General features: G+C 36.7%; 1 protein-coding gene across 3 annotated transcripts in view; it reads right to left on the minus strand.

Moving 5' to 3' along the window:
- Positions 1-376: 376 nt before the first annotated feature.
- Positions 377-22,492, minus strand: part of STX18 (syntaxin 18) — a 61,839-nt gene continuing 39,723 nt past the window's right edge. For 2 of the 3 annotated variants that reach the window (XM_033061145.2, XM_033061147.2), the window contains 9 exons: positions 15,647-15,762; positions 14,486-14,563; positions 14,318-14,384; positions 10,867-10,982; positions 6,366-6,454; positions 3,205-3,263; positions 2,422-2,491; positions 1,773-1,853; positions 377-495 (listed from right to left, as the gene is read on the minus strand). In XM_033061145.2, the coding sequence (XP_032917036.1) occupies positions 400-495; positions 1,773-1,853; positions 2,422-2,491; positions 3,205-3,263; positions 6,366-6,454; positions 10,867-10,982; positions 14,318-14,384; positions 14,486-14,563; positions 15,647-15,762 (772 nt within the window). In that variant the 3' untranslated portion in view covers positions 377-399. Of the gene's footprint in view, positions 496-1,772; positions 1,854-2,421; positions 2,492-3,204; positions 3,264-6,365; positions 6,455-10,866; positions 10,983-14,317; positions 14,385-14,485; positions 14,564-15,646; positions 15,763-20,533; positions 20,700-22,492 lie in introns of those variants that run through there. The other variant, XM_033061146.2, reaches the window with a different exon arrangement.

Here is a 22,492-nt window from a genome sequence, read left to right on the forward strand (position 1 = left end):
TGAAATAAACGCCTGAGACAGTGTAGATGCTTTTGCACAGTAACAGTTTTCTCTTGATCTGGGATGGGAACTGGACTTTGCACAGCACAGGTAGGTGGCTGTGACAAAACCAGTATTTGTTGTTTTTTCTTCTGTTAGCTCTGCTCCAGCTTGTAGCTTTCTTCACAGCTCTTTCAAAGACTTTTACATTCTCCAGAGGACAAACGTGGTTTTATGTTTGATACAGGAATTTAAAATGAATGTGCTAATGGATATGTGCACACATTTATTTACTGGAAAATATTTCCATCATAAAATTGTAAGAAAATGCATAAAATATGCAGGTATGCTGTTATGCCCCCTCCACTGAAAAAAAAAAATCAGAACATTTACAGAGTATGGAGCCAATAGTATGTTTAATTAATTATCATACCAGTCCAGGAAAAGCAAGGAGAATGAACACATCACAAGGAAGAAGAGGATCCATACTCTAAATCCAGCATTGTTTTTGATGGCCTGTGAATGAAAGGTTATCCCTGTTACCATTACAAGTAAATAGAATTTCAACAGTGGCAACCCAGAATGCCTTTTTATGGCATCATCCTTCCCTCCCTCAAGGGAAACAACAAAATTTGCCCTTAATTTCAGGTGAATACAGGTCAGGTTAGCTGTACTTCTTTAGATTTATCACACTGAAGTCACACTCAAAATCTTAAAATTGCACATATGGAAAAAAATAAAAACCATTAAAATACCAAGATCTCATGCAATCAAACACAAAGAACTATATCAGAAAGTACATGCTTCAAAGTTAGTTTTAAGTTCCAAAAGTGAAATTCTGTGATTAAAAGTAATCAGGCCTTCATCTTTCTAATAAAGATCTGACTTGGAACAAATGAGAAAACAACAAAACCAACCAACAAACAAACAAAAACAAAATCCCTGACACCTCTGGACATAACTGAGTCACTTATTTCAGTCTCAGAGCCAGTATTTTTCTCTGCTTCTCCTTTCCAAAATTGAGACCAACAGGGGACTTGTTTTTTGCTCTTGTTTTTTAGATTTACATAAAGAATTTTTCTTAATGTGCTACAAACACTAATGTGAGTAACAAAGTTTTTTATTTGATCACCTTTCACTACTCTTCCTCAGGATGAAAAAGTGAAGCAAAATCTAACTTCAGTTCTTGCCATATTTGGTGCACTTTTCAGAAGAGCAGAGCAGTGGATAACTCATCCTTGAGATACCTTTTCTGTGTTCTCAGGAGGGAGAAAGAAGTGAGCCACTTACTCAGTAGCCTAAATCCAGAACTCAATTTTTATTGCAATCTCAGTTCCCAAAAGAAAACAGCCTTTCCTTCTAATTTGTAAAAGAGTGGAAGAGATTTGTTTATTAGGAGCATGGTGTTCAGGGTGGTAAAGAGTCTCCTCTGCTAACACTCAGCATTCTGTTTCAGCCATTTCATCACTGTCTTATATTCGTAGTCTGCAATTTCTGACTTCCCCTTCTTTTTTTAAAATAACTTCACAGGTGCTTAAATGCAAGCCTGGTGACCTGGATGTTTAAAAAACTGCTGAGGCTGAGTAGATTTCTGCAGTCCTGTGTATCTATTCAGATCATGAACTGTTGAGAAGCTCAGCTGCATTGAGCAGTTTTCCCAAACCCCTGTCCTGACACCCAACCCCCACTGCACCGCTCCCATGGGTGAGCTCACATGTGCTGTTTTAAAGCAACACCTGGAAAAAACTGAAAGTTAGGAGAAACAAGTCTAAAACACAGCTTCAAGATATTACCTCTCTTATGTCTTCATTGCCTTCTTTTATATTCTCTGTTGCACCCACAACTAATTGATGGATATTGTCAATATCAGTTTCCTGTTTAAAATAGAAATAAAATTGAGAAACAGTAATGAATGTTATGAAAAAAACACTTCCAAGGACTTGGGGAACAAGCAGAATTCAAAAGTAAAATAAAATCTGGTATAACTAACATCTTTGTTTCATTGATGCAAAGACAGAGAGTAACAGATTTAAGTTGTAATTTCTTTATCAGTGATTTTATGAACCTGAGTGGAAACCACCAAACCAGAAGGAGGTCTCCCATTTATCTAGAGTCAATTTTTCTGATTTTTCACAGCTTTTTTTGGAAGACGTGCCAGCATTTCCAGGCAGGATGCTGTTAAATAACATTTAACAGGACACCAGTTCTGAAGCAGAGGGATAATTCTAACACATCTCTCTCATTTTCCATTCCTGGTACATACTAGTAAGTAACAACAGTAAATTAATGATTTTTAAATTTGAAAAACAAACAAAAATACTTTCCTTCACATTTGCATTGAAAATTTGTTAATTTTATGTACACAAGTTGGCAATCAAGACCAAAATGCCCCCAAGAAAATCTCAAGTTACATTTGCTGCTGTAGCATTAAATTATACTAACCTGTTGCAAGACTTTCTCTGTGAATATCTCTTGTAATCTGGAAATTTCCACCACTTTTCCTTCAATTTGTCTGGGCAAAGAACAGAAATACTCCATTAGAAACCAGCACAAACATGTCTTGCTGCTTCAGATTCAGACCCTCCAGCCCAGTAAGTGGCTGCTCAGGAGGCCACTGCTTTGTCACTTATCTGTGAGGCAGCACTAGCCTGGACTAGGGCTTGCACAGTGCCAGCCCACAGTGCAGCCCTGGGAAAGGCACCCCTAGAAGTGCTCAGTGAGCAGCTTTCACTGCCAGGGTTTCACCTTTCTCCCTTCTTCCATTTAAGGCCCATGCAGTTGATTTTGACACCAGCTGCTCTGGTGTGTGCAGTTCACTTTGTTTAGGACTGATACCCAAAAGCCAGTTTTTAGCTCAAACAGCCTTTGAGTGTTCTGCACAGCTGGGGAGAGTGAATGGCACCACTGCCTGTCTCTGCATGGGGTCACAATGGCACCTCCCCTACTGCTGTCTGGATATCCAGCAGACAATGGGACAGAAATGGAAAATTTACTTTAAAACTTGGTAAGGTAAGGGAGAATGTAAACCTTCCACATGTAACCAGTGCTAGCATTCTTTACAGTGTGGGACAGCACACGCTTCCTTTCCTGGGCACTGGTGTTTTGTCCCAGCTCTTTCCACAGCACTAGAGCAGGAGCAGGCAGAGCAGGAGCAGGCAGGTGTCCAGCAGCCAATGCCCTGGGACCAGCACAGGCCACCATCTGTCAAGTAACAGAAAATTGTACCTGACTTCATCGAAGAGATTGTTCATTTCACCAACAAGTCTCTGGTTCTCCTGTTCAAACTGGAAAAAGGGGAGAAGAAAATGATATAAAATTTATAGGTTTAATTTCCTAGAAATGAGTTTGAAATAACAGGTATGTGTTTGAAAAAGGGTAACAGTCAATCTCACAGAGAAAGGTTTAGTCTTTTGACACAGGCAATTTCTATCATAAAGAATGAAGAAAAAAACTTTATTTAACATCCAGATTTCTTCTTGTACTAAAGGCTCACTGTGCACCTCGTTGGTAAGAACAGCCTTCTCTCCTGGGTTAAAGGAGAGTCTAAGAGGAAGGTTACTAGGCACTGCCACCTTCACTGTGGGGTAGAGGTGTCAGGGAAGGTGCCCAGCTCCATGAATGAAAGGGGAACATACTGCACAGTTCCATAAAGTCCCACTGATTTCCACTCTGAAGATCCAATGGTTTTGTCAAATAAAATAATACCACTGTTGCAATACATTCAAGTGTCATTGTCACTGCTGTCTGTAGTGACACCACCTACAGAGCAGAGCATTTCTGAAAATATAATTGCCTAAAATACAGTGATATTTATTTCACAGCAGCAGATGGCTAAAGGTGTTTCATCACTGCACTGCTTTACATTCATTACTATTGCATGTCTGGTTCTGGTGGAATCACCTCACAACAAAGCCAAGGCACAGAGCAATGAAGTAGAACCATGAGATTTAGCACTGGGATCGCTGGTTGATCCCTGAATGATTAAGTGGGGCTACCATGCTGCAATCGTTTTTTCTGACTTCTGTAAGGATATCTGTACAAATATTCAGCATTAGAAATTCCCTATTTTGCTGGCTTAAAAAACTGAGATGGTAACTAATTGAGAAGACAAATTTTCAGTAAAGAAACAGTGAATGACTTTAATCCTTTACAAATAGCACAAATCCACTTGAGAAAGTATTCTTTAAAAAGTCCCTTTGACATTTAAAACCTTCCACTGGTGCAGATTGCTTTTTAAACTGCTAAATGATCTTTGCAACTTGAAATCATGGCTGATGGAGTGCTTGCACAGAATGCAGTTAAGATATGCTAAAACAAGCAATTGAACAAAGGGTTTGAGCGCTGAACACCTCATATACCAGTGCGTCACAAAGGGATTTACATGATGGGAAGATAAAACCAAGTTCTGGCAATCGGCACAGCTCAGTGATTTATGGCTCATTGAAGTAGCCTCTTTTATGACAGTGAAAGATTCTGTTACCAAAGTATGGCATAAAGTGACGAACTACTTTATATATGGCTAAAAATCCAAGGCATAAAATAAATAATCACTATTCCTTTTAGTTATCCCATGAGAGAAGTAATTAGATGTGCTGTTCCTGAATTTAAGACCGACCAACCAACCAACAAAAAGATAAAGCCAGAGAAGAGTAGATATTTTCATGACTCCAAACAGCAGAGAGATTTTTCTCACTCTATGCAATCACAAGACATCTGCTCACAATAACTGTAAAAAACATTAATATACCTGTATTCAGAGTTATAAACTGAAATGTATTGTGTGAATCATGCAGCAGCCTACAAACATTTTGAACAACATCAAGCTCTCTCCTGAGGGTAAAAAAGCAGTAGGAATTGGTGCTTTAGCAATGATAGGGCTTTAATTCATTATTTTATCTACACAAAGGATCATGGAACCATGATTCAGGATTTGCTAAGTATGATATGACACAAACCTTCCCAATTTAAAACCAACACAGCGGTTTGCAAACTGCAAGCTACCCTTTTCAAAGAATTGTTTAGGATAGAAAAGATCTTAAAGATCAAGAAAACAACCCAAGGCCACCACTAAACCATGTCCCTAAGTGCCATGTCTGCATGTCTTTTAAATACTGCCAGAGATGGTGACTCCACCACTTCCCTGAGCAGTCTGTTCCAAAGCTCAAAAACCCTTTCAGAGAGGAGATTTTTCCGATGATCCTAGGCCTACAGGACACAAGCAGCATTTAGTTTTCAGTCAGAAGGCCCTGTCAAAGCCATCATCCTCAACTCTCATTTCCCCTGTTTCACTGGAAGCTGACAGCAAGGGGCCTAACAATATTGTGCCTAAAGAAAGGAAAATGAAAATATGTGAAGAATTATCTTTTAAAAGAAAAAAGAAAGCAGGAGTAAGCCTCTAGATTTTAGATTGGCACTCAGGAACAGTATGAAAGCATACAGAGCAGCCTCTCAAAGTTTTCTGTTTAACAAGCCATACCATAATTATGTGCAACTTACTCATCTTTGACTGGAAGAATGATGTGTGCTGTCTGGGAACACCTCGAATCACTGCCAAGGAAGCTTCACAAAGTCATACTGCTGCAGCCCTTTGCCCTATAAAGGGTACTGTTCTGATATCTGCACAGCTACTGATTGAAATCAGTTTTTCTTTCTTTATATAAACCCAGGCAGTGTGTGCTAATGTAGAGTGCTTTTCTAAGAATTTTGAGCTATGTTCAAAATGCTAAATTTTAGGAATATCAAAAAATCTGACAGGTTGTCAGCAATCATGCCTATGTCAAAGATTTCCTATTCAAATGTAAGCAGAATCGTATAAATCTATAAACATGTTGATAGCAGAGAAATGTAAAAATGTTAAAATTAATGAAATTCTGTTGTGACAGACACCTTGTAGCTAATGCTTCTAGGAAATCAATCTGATTTTGCTAATAAAAAAATAAAAAGAAATAAAATTAAGTATAACTTCACGGTAATAGTTAAATACGACAACTATTTGTGTTCTAGAAAATATCCAAGAAAAAAAGAGCAAACAATTTATTCTTTCAGAAGTTTCATAATGATTCTTCTGATGTTGCCTTGACTTCTATTGTTTCCTAACTAAACAAAGCAATTAGCAATTGTAATGCTAGAAAACAATTTTAATTTCAATTGTTGAAAGATAGTTTTTATTAACTTCATGTCCCTATGTAAATATTTTGTAGCATTTTTAAATATTAGCTGCTGCCAGAAGAACCAGGAAATCTGAAGCAGAAAGTGTATCTTCTTATGGCATTATTCTGCATAATTGTTAAAAGTTAATGTAGGTGAATCTGTACTCTTTTTTCCTACCACATGTGAATACAGAAGAACATAAAATAAATGCACAATTAGACACAGGATAAACATACCATTTGTATTTCTTCAGGGGACAGCTCATCTTCACCTCTGCCATCCCCCCATAATCCAAGGTTACTTTGGGCATCGGGCAGATTTCTGTCTGTAAAAGAGCCACCAAACATTTCAGACACTGAATAGTACAAGGCACTGAATAGTAAAGTCAAAATAATTTTTCATCCATGTTAGACTGATGATGAAATTGTTGTGTCTTCTTTGTCAGTTACTGAGATTCACCCTGTATTTACAGCACAAAATTCCATCAATAACCTTTAATTTCCAAACAGGGCCAAAAGTCTTCATGTAGGTTTAATTTTGTGAACTAAAGGGAGTTGCATTAACATACTGACAAGAGAAGGATGTAAAACAACTCATAATGCACTAAGAGTTTTTAGGGCACAAAACACTGCAGTAGTTGTCTTTTAACAGAAAAGCCACACAATTTTCAAAATTACATTCTATTTGCAAAGTATCATCTTCCAGTGCGACAACAGAACAACCAGCCTCTCCTTGCAGAAACTAAAGACAGAATCTCAAAGATGTTTTGAACAAAGCTCAAAGACAAACTTGATTTTGTCATGCTGTTTAACTTCCTATTACAGAGCAAATCCCACACCACACTGTGCAAGAGGTCTTCCTGCATAGAACAGGAATCTGCTCCAGCCCCACGAATTAACCATAACACATCAAAGCTGCTTCATTCATTTCAGTTGTATTTCTCCTTTGATTAAAGCTACTCATCTGCATAAATCTTTGTATGTGTCAGGCATAAAAGATCTTGAAGGGCTATTTCTGAGATATTCCCTTCTGGAAGATTTAATTTTAGGCTTAATTATATACTTCTGATTATAGAGGAAGGAGTTAGAATGGGAGAGAAAAGAAACTGTGCTACATGAATCTACTGTTTCTGAAGCTGTTCCAGCATTAGTGTTTAAAAACCTTGTAAGACTGCAGCCTAGAGAGAGCCTCTCTTCTCCCCACTGGCTGTAACAGCCTTACAAAACCCAAGAGAGATCTGCACCGCTCCACAACGGATCAACCCTCAACCTGCTTTGATGCATCAGGTGCAGGTTGCAAATTAAAACACAAAAAGATTTAGTTTCTACCTTTTCATACATTTCAGGCTTCCTAATTATTCCAGTCAATCTTTTAAGCATTTATATGTATTTTAATTTGTTTTGTTATAACTTCCTGGATTTAATTTTTTTCAATTGCTTAAGCAGCACTGATGCATCATCATTCAGAGACTGACTTGTCTAGGGAAGCCTCTGAAAGGAGTAGTCCTATTTATAATATGGAAAGAGATATAAAGAGAAGTTTTCCCTTTTATCCTTCATGATAGTATTTGTGCAAACTCTTGAAAACATTAATTCTGGAAAAGAGTATTGTGTATGTTTCCTTTATAACCTAACCAGGGTGCATAAACAATGACAACTGTTTACAAATGTTACAAATTACAGACATGGATAAGAAATATAATGAATTAAAACAAATAAAACCCAAACAAAAAAAATAGATCAGTTCTTTTTATTAAGTAGTAAAATATAAACCAAACAATCTCTTTAAAGATTGTTTAGAAAGCATCCAACTATTTTTTCCATGGGTTACTATCAGTATTTCAAATCTATTTCATAGATACACAAAACTTACTTGTTTAGGTAATCAATGTATTTACATTATATCAAAATTACAATAAATTATTTATCATATTAAAAAAAAAAAAGACAATTAGTTTATGGAGGAAAAAAAAGAGAAAACCCCTCCTATTTTATCCCAGAGGAACCAATTAGTTGCAGGCCCTGCCAGCACTGTTAAAAAACAGCACCTGTATCCCACGTGATGGCTAATAAGCAAACATACTTATGGTAAGAGGTAAGCAAGAAACATGTATCTCCCCAGGGTTCCTCCTGTCACTGTGGGATGTTTTGGACTCTCTGCAGCTTTCACAGAGCTGACATTAATGCTTTTCTGCAATTCAGCCAGCAAAAAAAAGCCAAACTACATTTCTATTTCAGAAAGAGAAGCAGTTAACTTGTGACAGAGATATAAAATAATGATCAAATCCTCTGAACCTTTTTCCATGCTGAAAGGAGACAGCTGCTAAGCTTGTGGACCAGTTCAAAAGCTACCCATTATTTACATTTATTTCCATAAACTAAATGTCAAATTTGTAATATGCAAATAAATAGTGCCAGTATATAAAAGCGCTCTCCAGAGAGACTATTCTCCTACCATGAGGCATGTCCACTATAATTGTAATGTAAACAGGTGCTTTGCCTCAAAACAAAGGTAATCACATTTTGCTTTGGTTTCTGCCAAAAAAACCAGACAAAACCCAAGTTGTGCTTCAGCACATCAAGTAGCACATTCAGCTGTTCATCCTAGTGTTCAAATTAAGGACAGGACCACAAGCTGCTCTCAAAAGTATCTTTACAGATGAGATTTAACCCAAGGGACACAGGCATGCTGCTGATGGCTAATTCATTCAAAACCAAATTAACACCATTCTCTAAACCACCAACATCCTGAGGATGAAAAAGCTTATTTCAAAATGCAAACGTTTCTCTGGCTTCCTAAAAATTTGAAAAGTTACTTGGAAAAAAAAGTATAAATCAAAGACTGTAAGATTTAAACTGAGCTTCTTGTTTCCTAGTCATCTTGTTCATGTTATTTTCACACTTTGACAACCACCTACCAGCAAAGTCACAAGGCTGATTCCTATAAGCAGCAGCAACCAGCACTTACCCTTAGTGAGGAATCACAGTTTGTGTGCATTTGCATAGTGTTCCAGACAGATTTATTTTGATATACAAGTTCCATAGTTTTCTCAAAGTCTAGTCAGCAGCCCCTTGATAAGTACTGCAGCAGCACCACTGGTGTGGCAGGACCCCTACTTTCTCATAAAAATTAAAGCAAAAATTCATGAAAGGGAGAACTGGAATAATCAAAATTAATGTGCAATTAAAGAGCTGCATTTCTATTTACTGCAGTGGTTTGCTGTGTCCAAGGCAACCAAGGAACAGTATTTTCCATGGTGTGGCACAGATTTTTGGACCTAAAAATTGTAATGACACTATGTGGTGGGAGTGCACACTTCCAGAGATTGCAGGGACATTTGGTGACAAGGAAAGATCACAGGGCAATGAAGATGCTACTATGCTGCTGCTTTCTCCAGTGGCACCAGCTCACAGCTGCAAAACACTGATAACAGGTTAAGGTAAAACTCATCTATGTGCCTGTGTGCTGCATCACTTATGACACACTATAAAAAGGTAAGCACATAATCAAAACCTGTACTTCTTACAATAAATTCAGTGTCAAGGGGAGAAAAAAGGCCCACTGATAGGGCTGCAGAAGTACAAACTGCTTAGGAAGATAAGCAAAGCCATTTTCAGCAAATGAAGTCGTTCACACATTGTGAGGTAATTCAGTGTTAGAGACTTCATCCAGAAGCAGAGCACCCACTTCACATGAATCCACCCTCTGGATGGCCCTGGAGTCACCTAACAGAAGAACTTAACTCTTTTAATAAAAATGACTACAACTGTTTATCAGAATAATATGGCTAACCATTGCATTTGTTCTATCCTGATATAGTCCCAGTGAAATGAAATCAGAAGGGAATAACTTCCTGCTGTAAAACACACTAAAGGAGTACCTTGGTCTCCTTTAGGAAACCTCAAGTCAGGGAAAGCAACTTCAGAATCACAGAAACAAAATTTCTCTTTAGGCATGAAACCTGAAATTATCTGCATAGTGGTGGTACTCCAAAAGGCACTCTGCTCCAAAGCTCTGCCAGCAGGACAGGCTGAAATGGCCAAGAGAATTGAAATGGCTTCTATCCCTTAGCCTGAGAAGCAGGCAAGGAATGAGAACCAGTGCTTGCAAACCCCATCCAAATCTGCACCATCTGAAATGACCTCAAGGTCAGAGATACTGCTTTGGACTTCTGTCTATCTGCTGCCCACTGAAAGACAAGACGCAATCCTCCCAGCAGGGCAACTCAATGCTGTCAATAAGAAAAAGAAAGCCCCAAAACTACTGGATCTGACCAGCCATTAGCCTCCTCTGTGAGCATGTTCCACCTTCTAGTTCCTACTGTAGAAGTGTCCAACTCAAGATCTCTATGCTTAAAAACTACAGAATGTTCCCAGGGAGTTGTTGACCTACCTTCTAATTCCTTGCATTCACTGAAAGGAACATGGTAAAATCAGACAAATTTCAGAAGACAGGATATTGATCAAAATAAATGAAAATGAAAGAGTTCATAAAAAGGTTATTAAGAGGATGAAGAATTCAGCAAAGCACATGACTTGTTTAGCCCACATGTCAAAAAGTTTAAGATTTTGCTTCCTTGGTCTCACAAGATGCTTCACAGAAGCCTGATCAGCTCAGGGAAGATGAAAATGGAAAACATGCCAGTCATAGCAATTGACCCTTCTAAAGTGAAGGAAGTGCTATTGACCAGACAGGTCTTGCCACGAGAAGTAAAATTTAACAACATTTTATTCTTACCCTTGCTTTCCTCTGCAGAAAGTTTTTCTTCAGAATCCTCTGAAGGACTCTGTGAAGATTTTTCAGGGGAAAGAGGTGATTTGGACACATTGCTCTGCTCAGGTTCAAGTTTGGACCTGGAAAAACAAGAGCCTATGAGTTAACTGATACTACAGAGATACATTTCTCTAAAATGAGAACTAAATTCAATACTTTAACTCTTGTGAACTTCACATTAAAGATTTTCCACCCAAGATACAAAATGTACTTAGCAACTGTCAGTGAAATATTGTTATGAAGGCCAAGAAAGCATGAATAGTATTTTTGGACAAAACGCACCACATGCTCAGTCTTGAGAATATGGAAGGTTACAGCATAAAAATACTGACACTTTATTAAACTTCCTCTCAAAAATCCAGTGTATTAATTTTTATTTTTTTTAAAAGTCGACATTTAGGTCAATACTGAAAAATCTTAGCAGCAATGGCAAAACACTACCTCTTTATTTTTTTCAAATGGTAATGATAATTTTACTTTACATTTTCAATTATCATAAAGGGAATACGATAGAATTAGTTTTCTTATGTTACTTCTAAGTCCCTATTAGGTAATTTTACAAGACAATGCAAAACATGAGAAGATTCAGTGATTATATAGCAAGTACTTGTCAAGTATGTTTCAGTGTGGCATAAAAAATGCTGAAAATTAGTGGCAATGTGTTTTTTCCCAGTAAATTTCTGCAGTTTATGTTGTCTATAATGAATTCTGTAACTGCTACATAGAAAGCAGTTAAATGTTTAGTAATGCTGTTGGAGAAAATAAAGAACAAAAAATCCAAAAACCAATGGGTGGTATCACCGGCTGTGCCACATGATTCCACCCTACCCTTTATCACTTCCTACCCTCTCATATATAATCAACAGCTAATCTCACTATAATTTGCAGTTCTCCCCTGTGCCTAACAGAAGGTATTGCTTTTTGTGTTCCTTCTCTGCATTGTGTCTAAATTCTAACCCATAATTAGAAAATTCTGCGAAAAACAGAATATAATGCAATTGTCATCACTGAGTAATTGCTACTTAACAAGAATAGCTGTATAATAAACTATAGCAGGGAACCATTTTTAGTTATAAAACCTCTGCAAGTACTATGCTTTTGGTAATTTTACAGAGAAGAATTCTTCTCTCATCTCCTCCCTCTCAAATTTGCCTAAAAAGAAAAAAAAATTATCTACATATCTGTGCAGTTCAAATAATAGTTTTAATACTAATAAAACACCCATTCCCCAGGTAAAAAAAGTATCAGCTTGATTTGAATAATTGCATACATAATTCACAAAATCTTCTAATGGAAAAAGAAGTTTAAAATTGAAATTAAATATGATCTTGAATACCAATAAACACTAACACTGAAAATCACACCCAAGTACCTTTACAGAAAAAAATGCTTGTGTTTCTATTTCTCAGCTTTTCTTTCTGCAAAACTAGTCCTAACCATCTGAACATTTTAATCAAAAATGTGAGTGAATACATAAAGGCAACCTCTGTAAACACTCAGGCAATTTGTTGAAGAGGATAGGTATCAATATAAAAGGAAACATGATGAAATATATTTCTATGGCAAACTTTTCAGTATTGTCCAATATGCACACATTTTAAATTGACTACACTGCAGAAAGGAAGAGCTGCACTAGGATTAATTTATTTCTAAAGAAACATATTCCTTTATTGTTTGTTGTCCTCACTGTGCACAGTATAGGAATACAGGAAACTTTCAATTTAAAATGAACAAAGTGTCTGGGATGCACTCTTTAAAGGATGCCTAGTTCTTTTAAGAGAAGGTACACATTCTTATCACATAAAGCACTTGCTGAAATCCTCAGGGAAATTACAAATCAACATTACTATTTTTCTTTAAGTCATAATAAAGATAAGGTTATGCCCTCTGATTTATTTGAATTGAATTTTAATTTAAATGACAATCTACCCATTACATCACATCTGCAATGGATACAGACTCCACCAGGTCAACATCTGTTTTCTAGTTCTTGCATCCATAAAGAGAAGAATAGAGAGATCCTCCAATAAAAAGAATGTATCTTTTGAGTTAATTCTTAATGCCTTATTGCTCTTTAGTTAAGTGGTACTCTGATTTCTGAAATAATCAAATTGAGGTTTTTTCTCTGTTTATTCATCTGAGAAACCCTGAACCTGGGTTTTCACATGGAAACAGTAACATAAGAGTATTCATTAGCCACAGCTACGACTGCAGGAACAATGCTCTCTTTCTTTGAAACTCTTTCACATGAAGAATACTGATAAGATTCTGTATTTTTACACATTAAAAATATCACACAGTGTGTTTCTGTATGTTTGGTTTATTTCCTGAAAAGTGGTGGGAGCTACAAAAACAGTAATGCCTTACTTTTCTCTTATTACTTCTTACCAAGTTTCAGAAGTGATTTGTGGTATTTTGTTTCCTTGATTTTGGTCTTATCCTGCACATGTACTACTATTTATGTCTCATGGGTATATATTTGAGTGGATCTAATTGTGCTTAATCAGGCTGAAATCATTCTATCAAAATCAAAATATACCTATGAACTTTTGAAAACATCTCTCTGGGTTCAATGTAACTGCAAGTTGATCAACTCAAACAACAAACTGATAAACCAGCATCAAGTCTTGGAAAAATGCTCAAGAATTAATTTATGTGCATGTTCTAGAATTATATTTTTTAAAATTAAAATATAGATAATGGACCTTAAGGTTACTATTCAAATAATGCAGAGTGAGAAGGTATTAAATATATTGCAAACCTGCTCACTATCCTTATCATTCTCACAGCTGGGAGTATGCAGAAAAAGAAAGTGAAGAAGTAGAGGGTTTGAAACTTGACTGAAAAAAAAAAAAATCCCACCAGACCAGAAAGGCAGCAAGCACATCAGCTGTAATGTCCCCTAGATATTTTCAGCTCCACATTAGCAGCCTTAACAATTGCCACTCTAGGAAGTGGAAGCTCTTGTTTCAGTTCAGAAGTTACATTCTAGTTTTTTATTTTCATCATGTTTCTGCTTGCCATGAACACCTATCATGTCAAGTAGTATTTATTAGCAACAGTCATTTGTTTAGAAGAAAGATAGGACCTTTGGAAAAAAGCAAAAAAAAATATTTTTGTGGGTTTTTAGAAGTTCAATAGGTTTATTAACTCACATTTTACTGATTTGGTGCTTTTATCCTTTACCTGAATGAGAACTACAACACTACAACGGCACTCTGCTGCTTTCAGATTGGACTTCACACGCCTGAAGTGTAGAGAGCTCTCTGGAATGTACCTGTTGACAGCAGAAGTCGCTCATCCAACCACAAGCTTCCACTAAAACAATCTCCTTAGAATCTAAACATGAACAATAGTTTTGCTGAAGGTTCCACAAGTGAAAGGCACAGTTAAACTATTTTTTTACACTACTCACAGTCTTTTCTTATCTACCACTCGCTTAACTCGGATGGCTCTTTGTTCAGAATACAGCTTGCACACTCCTGTTCAAGAGAGCAGTAAACAAAATTTCAGGTTTAAAGAGCAAGATACTTTTCTTGGAAAATACAATCAGCCATTTGTAATTATTCAGTAAACTAAGTACTTTTTAAGTAATCTTCAATGAAGTCCAAGACAGCTGTTCTGTGCTCCTTCACCTGAGCAGACTGGACACCCTTGTGTGCTGAAATACAAAAGAAAAATATAAAACAATCTTTTCACTTTTTACTGAATTCCACAACAGTTTGCACTTTCAGTGGATATGCAAGCTATATTCAAAAGCCTAGTCACATTTTACATATATATAAGTACTTCTTTTAAACATAGTGATATTTAAATTTAGATTCTCTATAACAGCAAGTCATTATAACGAACCAAAACCTGAAAGTAACTAGTGTCCTATAGTATTATTATATATGCCACAGAGGTCTATTATGTCAATTAAACTCTAAACAGGAATAGGTGGCTAAGAACAGCAAAACAGATCTAGAGATTTATCTTGCTTCAATTATCGAACTTCTTCAAATTCTCCAGTATATAGACTATGTGGAAATTTTTGGCATTTACTGTGTCAAACATCCTTTTAATTCACATATATAGATATTTTTCATTTTTATACTATGCAGTTCCCATGCATGACTAACATTCAATGATTCTCAATAATACTATAACTATGTTTAGATGGCATTTTAAAGCTGATTAAAATCTTTTGTGCATCAATAAAATACAGAGATGCAGCAAGCCAGCTTGAAAACGGCAACACAGAAATTCTCTCTCTACAACTTTCACAAGATAGTGTAGTAAAGGTATGATTCCATATTCAAGTTGTCAAAACCACTTTTAATTTATCAGGACTCTGTTAAAGTTATTTAATTATCTCAAACTTGGAAGTATCATACCTGTAATACCTTACAGGCAGACAAGCTTGTAAAAGATAACCATCAAATTTAGAGAGCTTTGGTTTAGGCCTCTGTGTCACACTGCTGAATTATTACTCAAGTAGCAAAGATTTAAAACTCTTTTTAACATTTGTTAACTGACATATTTGAACACAAGCAAAGTTCTATGTTCTGGCTTCTCTTTCCACTATCATTAAAGAAAATGGAATTACAGTACTAATCAGCCAGTGAGATTGCACCAATGTAAACAAAAAGGCAATGAGACTTCCCCAATCTTTTTCTTAAAGCATTTAAGATTCACCATAATTCAGCATTACCTTAGTCTTTATCAAGAACTACAAACACCATGTAAGAGCTGCTTAGCTTACCTTCTGTTCTGAGCTGATGAATGGCATCAGCACACGTTCTCATGAACACCTGGGCATCTTGATCTATCTGGTCACGCTCTGTATCCGTCATCCTCACATAATCAGACATAATATGGCTGAGAAACAAGACAAACTTGTCACTTACAAAATCCCCAACGTAAAATCCCCAAGTACACACCTTAGATGTTCTTGTGACTCACCATCTTCATGAGAACTTCTCTGCAACACTGATTTTCACAGAAGAAGTACAGTAGTTTCATGATTATAAGCCACACCTGATTATAAGACACACGTCTGGGTGTCGGCAACTGTCTTGGGTTACAATACAGGGTGAGATAAAAGGTATCTATTCTATCACCATCTGTTGAGGGTGGGGGCAGTGATCCTTATCTCAGTGGGAGATATTCTGCTAATGGGCCATCCATTGAAACCAGGCAGGGCATTGTTCTTTATCTTTTCACAACCCATCCTTCCTCCAGAGAGTCATTTTCTGCTAATGGCCCATTGAGTCCCACTGTGTGACTGATAAAATTACTGCATCCCATTGGAAGTTGCTCCAGCCAGGGGGAAGAGCCCAACATTTCTTACCAAGATAAAAACAGAGGTTTTGGGACACTAAGGGAGCCCCTTTCTCCACTGGACTCCAGAGGAAAACCGGATTTCTCCACATCACCACTGGACCTTTAGAGGGAAACTGCACCTTCTACAGGAGCACTGCTCCAACTGAATCACATCTGTCACTGCAGGAGGATGCAGCCACCATTTAATGGGACTGCTACCAACACCCTGCCTGACGGGGTGTCAGGCTGTACTCTGACTTTGTCAGGGTTTGGAGTTTGTTTCTCTGTAGTACTGTATTTCTATTTTAATTTCCCTAGTAAAGAACTGTTATTCCTAATTCCCATATCTTTGCCTGAAAGCCCCTTGATTTCAAAATTATAATAATTTGGAGGGAGGGGGTTTCCATTCTCCATTTCAAAGAGAAGCTCCTGCCTTTCTCAGTAGACACCTGTCCTCCAAACTAAAACAGCAACTTTTCGTTCTTTGTCCATATATTGGCCGCACCTGATTATAAGCCGCACTTTGGGTTCAGACCAAAATTTTAGTCAAAATGATGCAGCTTATAATCGTGAAATTACTGTAATAAACAGTAACTACCACTGATAAAAATGGCACTCCTATAATACTGGGAGGCTTTTTTGAGAACACTTTTACTATTAAAGTATGTAGAAAAAGCAGTACCTTCTATGATCTTGTACATAACCAAACACAGAGCAGATAAAAGAGAAATACAGCTAGAAAATATATCATTGCCCTCGGTACTTACTCCAATGAAGTGTCCAAAAACCACAAAGCCAATTAAGATAAAGGGATAGCTCAAATACTGAAAGAAGTACCAAAAAAGGAGCTTATTTTACTTAAATATGCTTTCATTATGCTAAATACAGTGCTTCATTTTTAAAGAAGATGTACCATGAAACTGTGAATTCAAACTAGAGGAAGAATACTAGAAAATAATGCGTAACTTTAGTATCAAATTGACTGCAGTATTTATTAAAACCTTTTCCCATTGTTTATTTCTATTTGAGATTATACGTTATTCATTTAGTATTCTCCAATGTTAATATATCTTTTTGTTGCTAAATTAATAAAAATGGAGACCTGTCCTTAAAATATTAACTCACTGTAGGTAACCAGTAGAAAAGTATACTGTAGCAAGGTATTTAACAGTGTTTCCACAGCCATAGGTGACAGGATGATAAACTCTGTTACTGCAAAAAAAGGTTCATATTGGGTTTCCTGATGATGCAGTGATCACAGCCTATTATATCTGCTTTTTAAAAAAGGAAAGAAAACCTTAATTCATACCTGCATTTGAAATTTTTTATATGTGAAAATTTCCTCATGTGTAATACAACTACATTAATGCAGTAATACAAGTAAAAAGAGAGGATCTTCAATATTTAGCCTGATATTCTTAGAGATCTCTTACACACTTCACTGCAGTAATGCCAAAGTTCCCCTGTGTTTGCTGCAATCCCAGCCACAGGAATACCCACAACCAGTTCACACAAGCCCATCTCAATTCATCCTATACAAACCCAGCAGCTCCTTCCTGCATCATCAATGCACTGCAAGCATGGGTCCAGATCTCTTCCACAAAGCTTTAAGGATACTCTAAAGTCTTTGAGTATGATACCAAAATATCTTAATTCCCATCCCACGTTACTGGTTTTACATTAAAAATCAGCATATGGCCCATCTGATTTGAAAATTAGTTTCTGCTTATTGGTCAGCTAGTACACAAGCACAGACTAGCAAGTAAACAGGAAGACAAATTAATTAGAAGTAATATTCTATATTTTACATGTTTGTTTCCAAAACTGCCATGTATTTGACATCTAAATATCAGGGCTTTTTTCCCCCCTCAGGTTAAAACTATTCTAAATGTCATTAAATTATCTTTTATTCCTTAGAGAAAGCCAGCCACATGTAGAGTTTCCATTTATTTTTAGTAGCTCACTACTCTCCTTTGTTCAAGACATACAGGTTTCATAAATTTGTGGCAAAATCCCTATCACAGCCATAATCAGTGTTTTTCTACGCTGAAACTCTTCACCACACTTGCTGAGAAAGCAGCTTCTGAAGGATGAAAGATTTGAAATTGCCTGATTTTAGAAATAGCTGAGCAGAGAGAACTTCCCCAACCTGGCTAAGATGATACACTGGCAGTTACAAATGCAACATAAGATAACTCATACTGTTAAATATATCAGGGCAGACCTCTCCCCTACTCCCTCTTCACAGCTTGTATAGGTGTTTTTGTTGCTAGTCTGTTGGATAAGCAAGTTCTAAGCATATGTAAAGTCAGGAAATCCATCCTACATCCATCTCCACACAGGCCAAGACAAAAGGGGACCATTAAGACCATCTGGTATGGTATAATTCATAATATCATTCAGTGAGCTCAGCCTAGAGAGTTACTTGAGTTTTTTGGGGCACACTGATTTAGGTGGGAAATAAGGATGGAATAACAGCTACATGAGGGGCTCCTTGATGAAAGAACTCCACTCTTCTATTTCAGATTACACAAATAAATTCTGGTTGATTTGCCACTGAACAGGATATAAAGTTCTTGTGTTTGTATGTCTAGCTTCTTGTACCCTTCCCAGTTTTGTAGTATTTGCAGAGCTCTACACTTTCCAGGCACTTTTTAACATAAGAGGGTAAAATAGAGATTACAAAACACAAACCAGAATTTTCTTTTAAATCAGACTTAGAAATAAATATGAAAAAACTTGCCTCAGGCACACTTCATTTTTTATTAACAGTTTAACTAGTGGTAGTGTAGTGATACACTGAGGATAATTGCAACAGCTTTTTAACATTGGGAACCAAGTTGTTAAGTTACTTTTCCTAGTTACTTATAGAAAAACAGGGTAGATCAAATTCTTAAATAGGAGTTTCACAGCTTCAAAGCTAGTAAAATGCAGCTTAATCCAGTAAACAAGAAACAGAATACTTTTATAACTGCTTACAGCTTACATAGCGTCTGGTACCAGTGCTTTTGAACATGAGCTGGTCAAGCCACTCAGAGGGAAGGATACCTGAAACCCAACCTCCTTGGGAAGGCAAGAATGGAGTCATACAATCACATCCCATTATGTCAGAACACATATGGCATCCACTAGTACTAACAGGGTAGTGAAGTCCCCACTGCACCCCCCAGTAAATCTGGAGATTATACTGAAAATCCATTTAATCACCATCCTCTACCGGAAGAGGAACCGTTCATTAAAATAAAACAGGCCAAAGAAAACCAAAACCACATAAAAACATCAAACAAAAAACAACAGAACAGAAAAAAAATTCAGCTATGTCTTTTATGTCAGAGATAGAAATGCATGCTTGGAAGAGCAGTGGCAGTATCACAGCAGTGGACTGTTCCATCACTAAATCAAGAAGGGCCAAGCAAATCAGGTTTGCAGGAGCAATCAGAGTAATTAGCCAACATATGTCCAGATAAAGAACAGAGAAAGGAGGAAAAGAAATTCCTCTGGATTTTCATCCTTGCCAATATGAGAAAACTTCTTAAGAAACTTGGGCTAGAAGGCAACTTGGTTTATTTGTGATTTTTAACAGTGGGTGAAGAGTACAATGAAGACAGTGACCATCAAGTAGGCAGATTTCATCAGTCTAGAAAAATGAGTAGGCCAAATAGCAGAGAAAATGCAAACCTAAAAAGGAACATAAAAGAATTCATATGAAGTAGTAGTTTTCATACAGAAATTACATTATGATCATTTGAAATTCTGCCCTTGATGAAAAGAAAGAGTAGGCAATACAGTGAGAGAGAGATCAACTCAGCCTTGTTGAGCTCAAACAGAAAGATCAGAATACAAAGTGCAAATTAGTTCTGATTTCTACTGACAAGTCTAAAGAACACAGCATTCAGGGACACACTCAGAAAAGGATCAAGGGCAGGGTGAGACACAACTGGGAAGGGATGTCAGTGGTAACAAGAGATTGCTTTACAAACACTATAGTAAGAAACACTTAAGAATGTGGTCTTGGCTTGTTACTCAACAGAGAAGTAATATTATATGCAGAGTATGAATTCATTCTAGATGTTTATGGCTTTGTTTTGGGTTTTTTTGCACTAACTTTCATCATTAATGTCACTTGAAAGCTGCAGTTACTATTCTTTCAGCTTACTGCATCTGAATAATCTGGGCCAAATTTAATACTTGTCATTTTAAAAAGGTCATAATTCTTTGTTGATATTATCAACAAGAGCAAGTGTCAGACAATGTATTAGTCAATAGGCTGCTGAGTGAACAGTGTGTGAGAGAGAGCTACATGAACCAGGTCATAGCACAAGGGTACCTGAAGGTGCAGTGGCTCCTGGGACAACGCTGAAGGTAAACTTGGAGAGATGCAAATCCCTCCTATCTGTGTGACAAAGCTGTGCTCTTGAACGAACTAACCAACTTCCAAAAAAGCCCAGGGTGTATGCACATTCATACAGTGTGCAGAGACAGGAGACCAAGCCCTGGAATAAAATGGGAAATGCATCAAATGACAGGATGTATCCTCACTGCCAAGAATTAGGAGAGAATAAGCAAGTGACAGTTTGATAAAAAGACAAAGGTTAGCAACTGTCTTTGAAAATAGGGTTAAAGGGACAAAAAAAGCACAGAAGACTTGTAGACCACTCCATCTAGAAAAATACATGAATAAATAAATAATATTTAAGCACTTAGAAAAGAATAAAAAGATTACCAGCACCCAAGATGTATCAGTAGTACATCATAGGCAGTGTAATTTACTGCTGGGATGGAGTAACAAGCGACCACTACTATATTTTGGTGTGGGCTCTTGTTATCATCTCACATAACATTCTCACAAGCTACCAGTGAATGAGTGAGTTAGAAGAAATAAGCACCATATGCATGTGAAACTGCAAACTTGAACTTGGGGGTAGTTATATACCAAAACAGAAGGAAACACTGAGTTGTGTTTCACAGGATCTTGTCCCAAATCTGATGCTATTCAATACTTTCATTAACAACTTAGCAGAATGGAGTGTATACTTACTAAAATTTCAGAGGCATAAAGTTAAGCAAATTAAAACCATATCAAGAAAAGAAGGCTTCAATTCAAAACAATATCGCCTGGAGAAATGACACAAAAAAATTTAATAAGGAATGGTCAGAAGCTCTTTCCTGCAACAAGAACAATTATCTGAACCTACAGAGAATGGGAAACAACTGATTAGGGAGCAGTTCTTCAGAAAGCCATCTGGGATCATCCTGGATCATGAATCAAACACAACAACAACAACAACATGCTGTTGCATAAAAAGTCATCATTACAATGGGATACATTATTCTAGTAACATGGGTAGGGAAACAGGAAAAAGCAGAATGAGAATATGAAATCTTCACTGAAAAAATATTTAAAACAAGCAAAACACTCGTCATTCTCTTTTTGGATGTTTCAGCTGTGGTCCTTCCAGCCTAGCATTTCTATGATCCTATTTTGCTGGCAAAGCACAAGGAAGCAAAGCCAATGTCACGTGAGCTTTTGGAATCAGTAATTCTGCTGGTACATAAAACATCTTCTGCCTACTAATCCAATAAAGACAACAAATCAAGAAGAAAAATGGGGTTTTCCTCTAACAGTGTATTACAAAAAAGTGAGAAGCAATAAACAGAAAAAAATCAGTTGTAAAATAGAAGAGATTTGCCCAACTTAACCACCTGCAGATACTGCCTTGCAAATCCACACAGTAATGCTCCCCATGTTTTAAGTGCACATATGAGTAAGTATAACCTTAGGTGCAAATACAGCAGTCACATTCTTCCCTTTGGGCATCTAGTATATTTTAAATTGTTTGATTTCTTACTTAAAAAAGTTTTATGCATTTTCATTTACTGCCTTTTCCATCCAAATACTGTCTGACATAAAACCAAGCTAAAAGGTCCTTGATTCAAATGACAAAACATTCCACAACAACTTTTACATAGTTTTTTTTAATTCTGCATGGAAGCCTCAGCTTCTAGAATAGGTAATACAGGCATACCCCAATTAGCACTGGTAGTTTTGCAAAATACTGCTGAGATATTCTAGAGTGCTACTATGAAAAATTACTATTTCTGAAATGTGGTAACTTAACTTAGTGTCATTAAAAAAAAAAAGGATAAATAATTTGAAAATAATTTCCTGGAGAACAGAAAAATATACTTCTCCAGGAAGAAAGTCTTTAGAGATAATCTATGTTTTACTACCTCAATAGAACAAAGCAAGCCTTGCTTCTTGTAAAAATGTGACTAAGTCAAGAAA

Source organism: Catharus ustulatus, chromosome 5 (genome assembly GCF_009819885.2).
Source record: "Catharus ustulatus isolate bCatUst1 chromosome 5, bCatUst1.pri.v2, whole genome shotgun sequence".
NCBI lineage: Eukaryota > Metazoa > Chordata > Aves > Passeriformes > Turdidae > Catharus > Catharus ustulatus.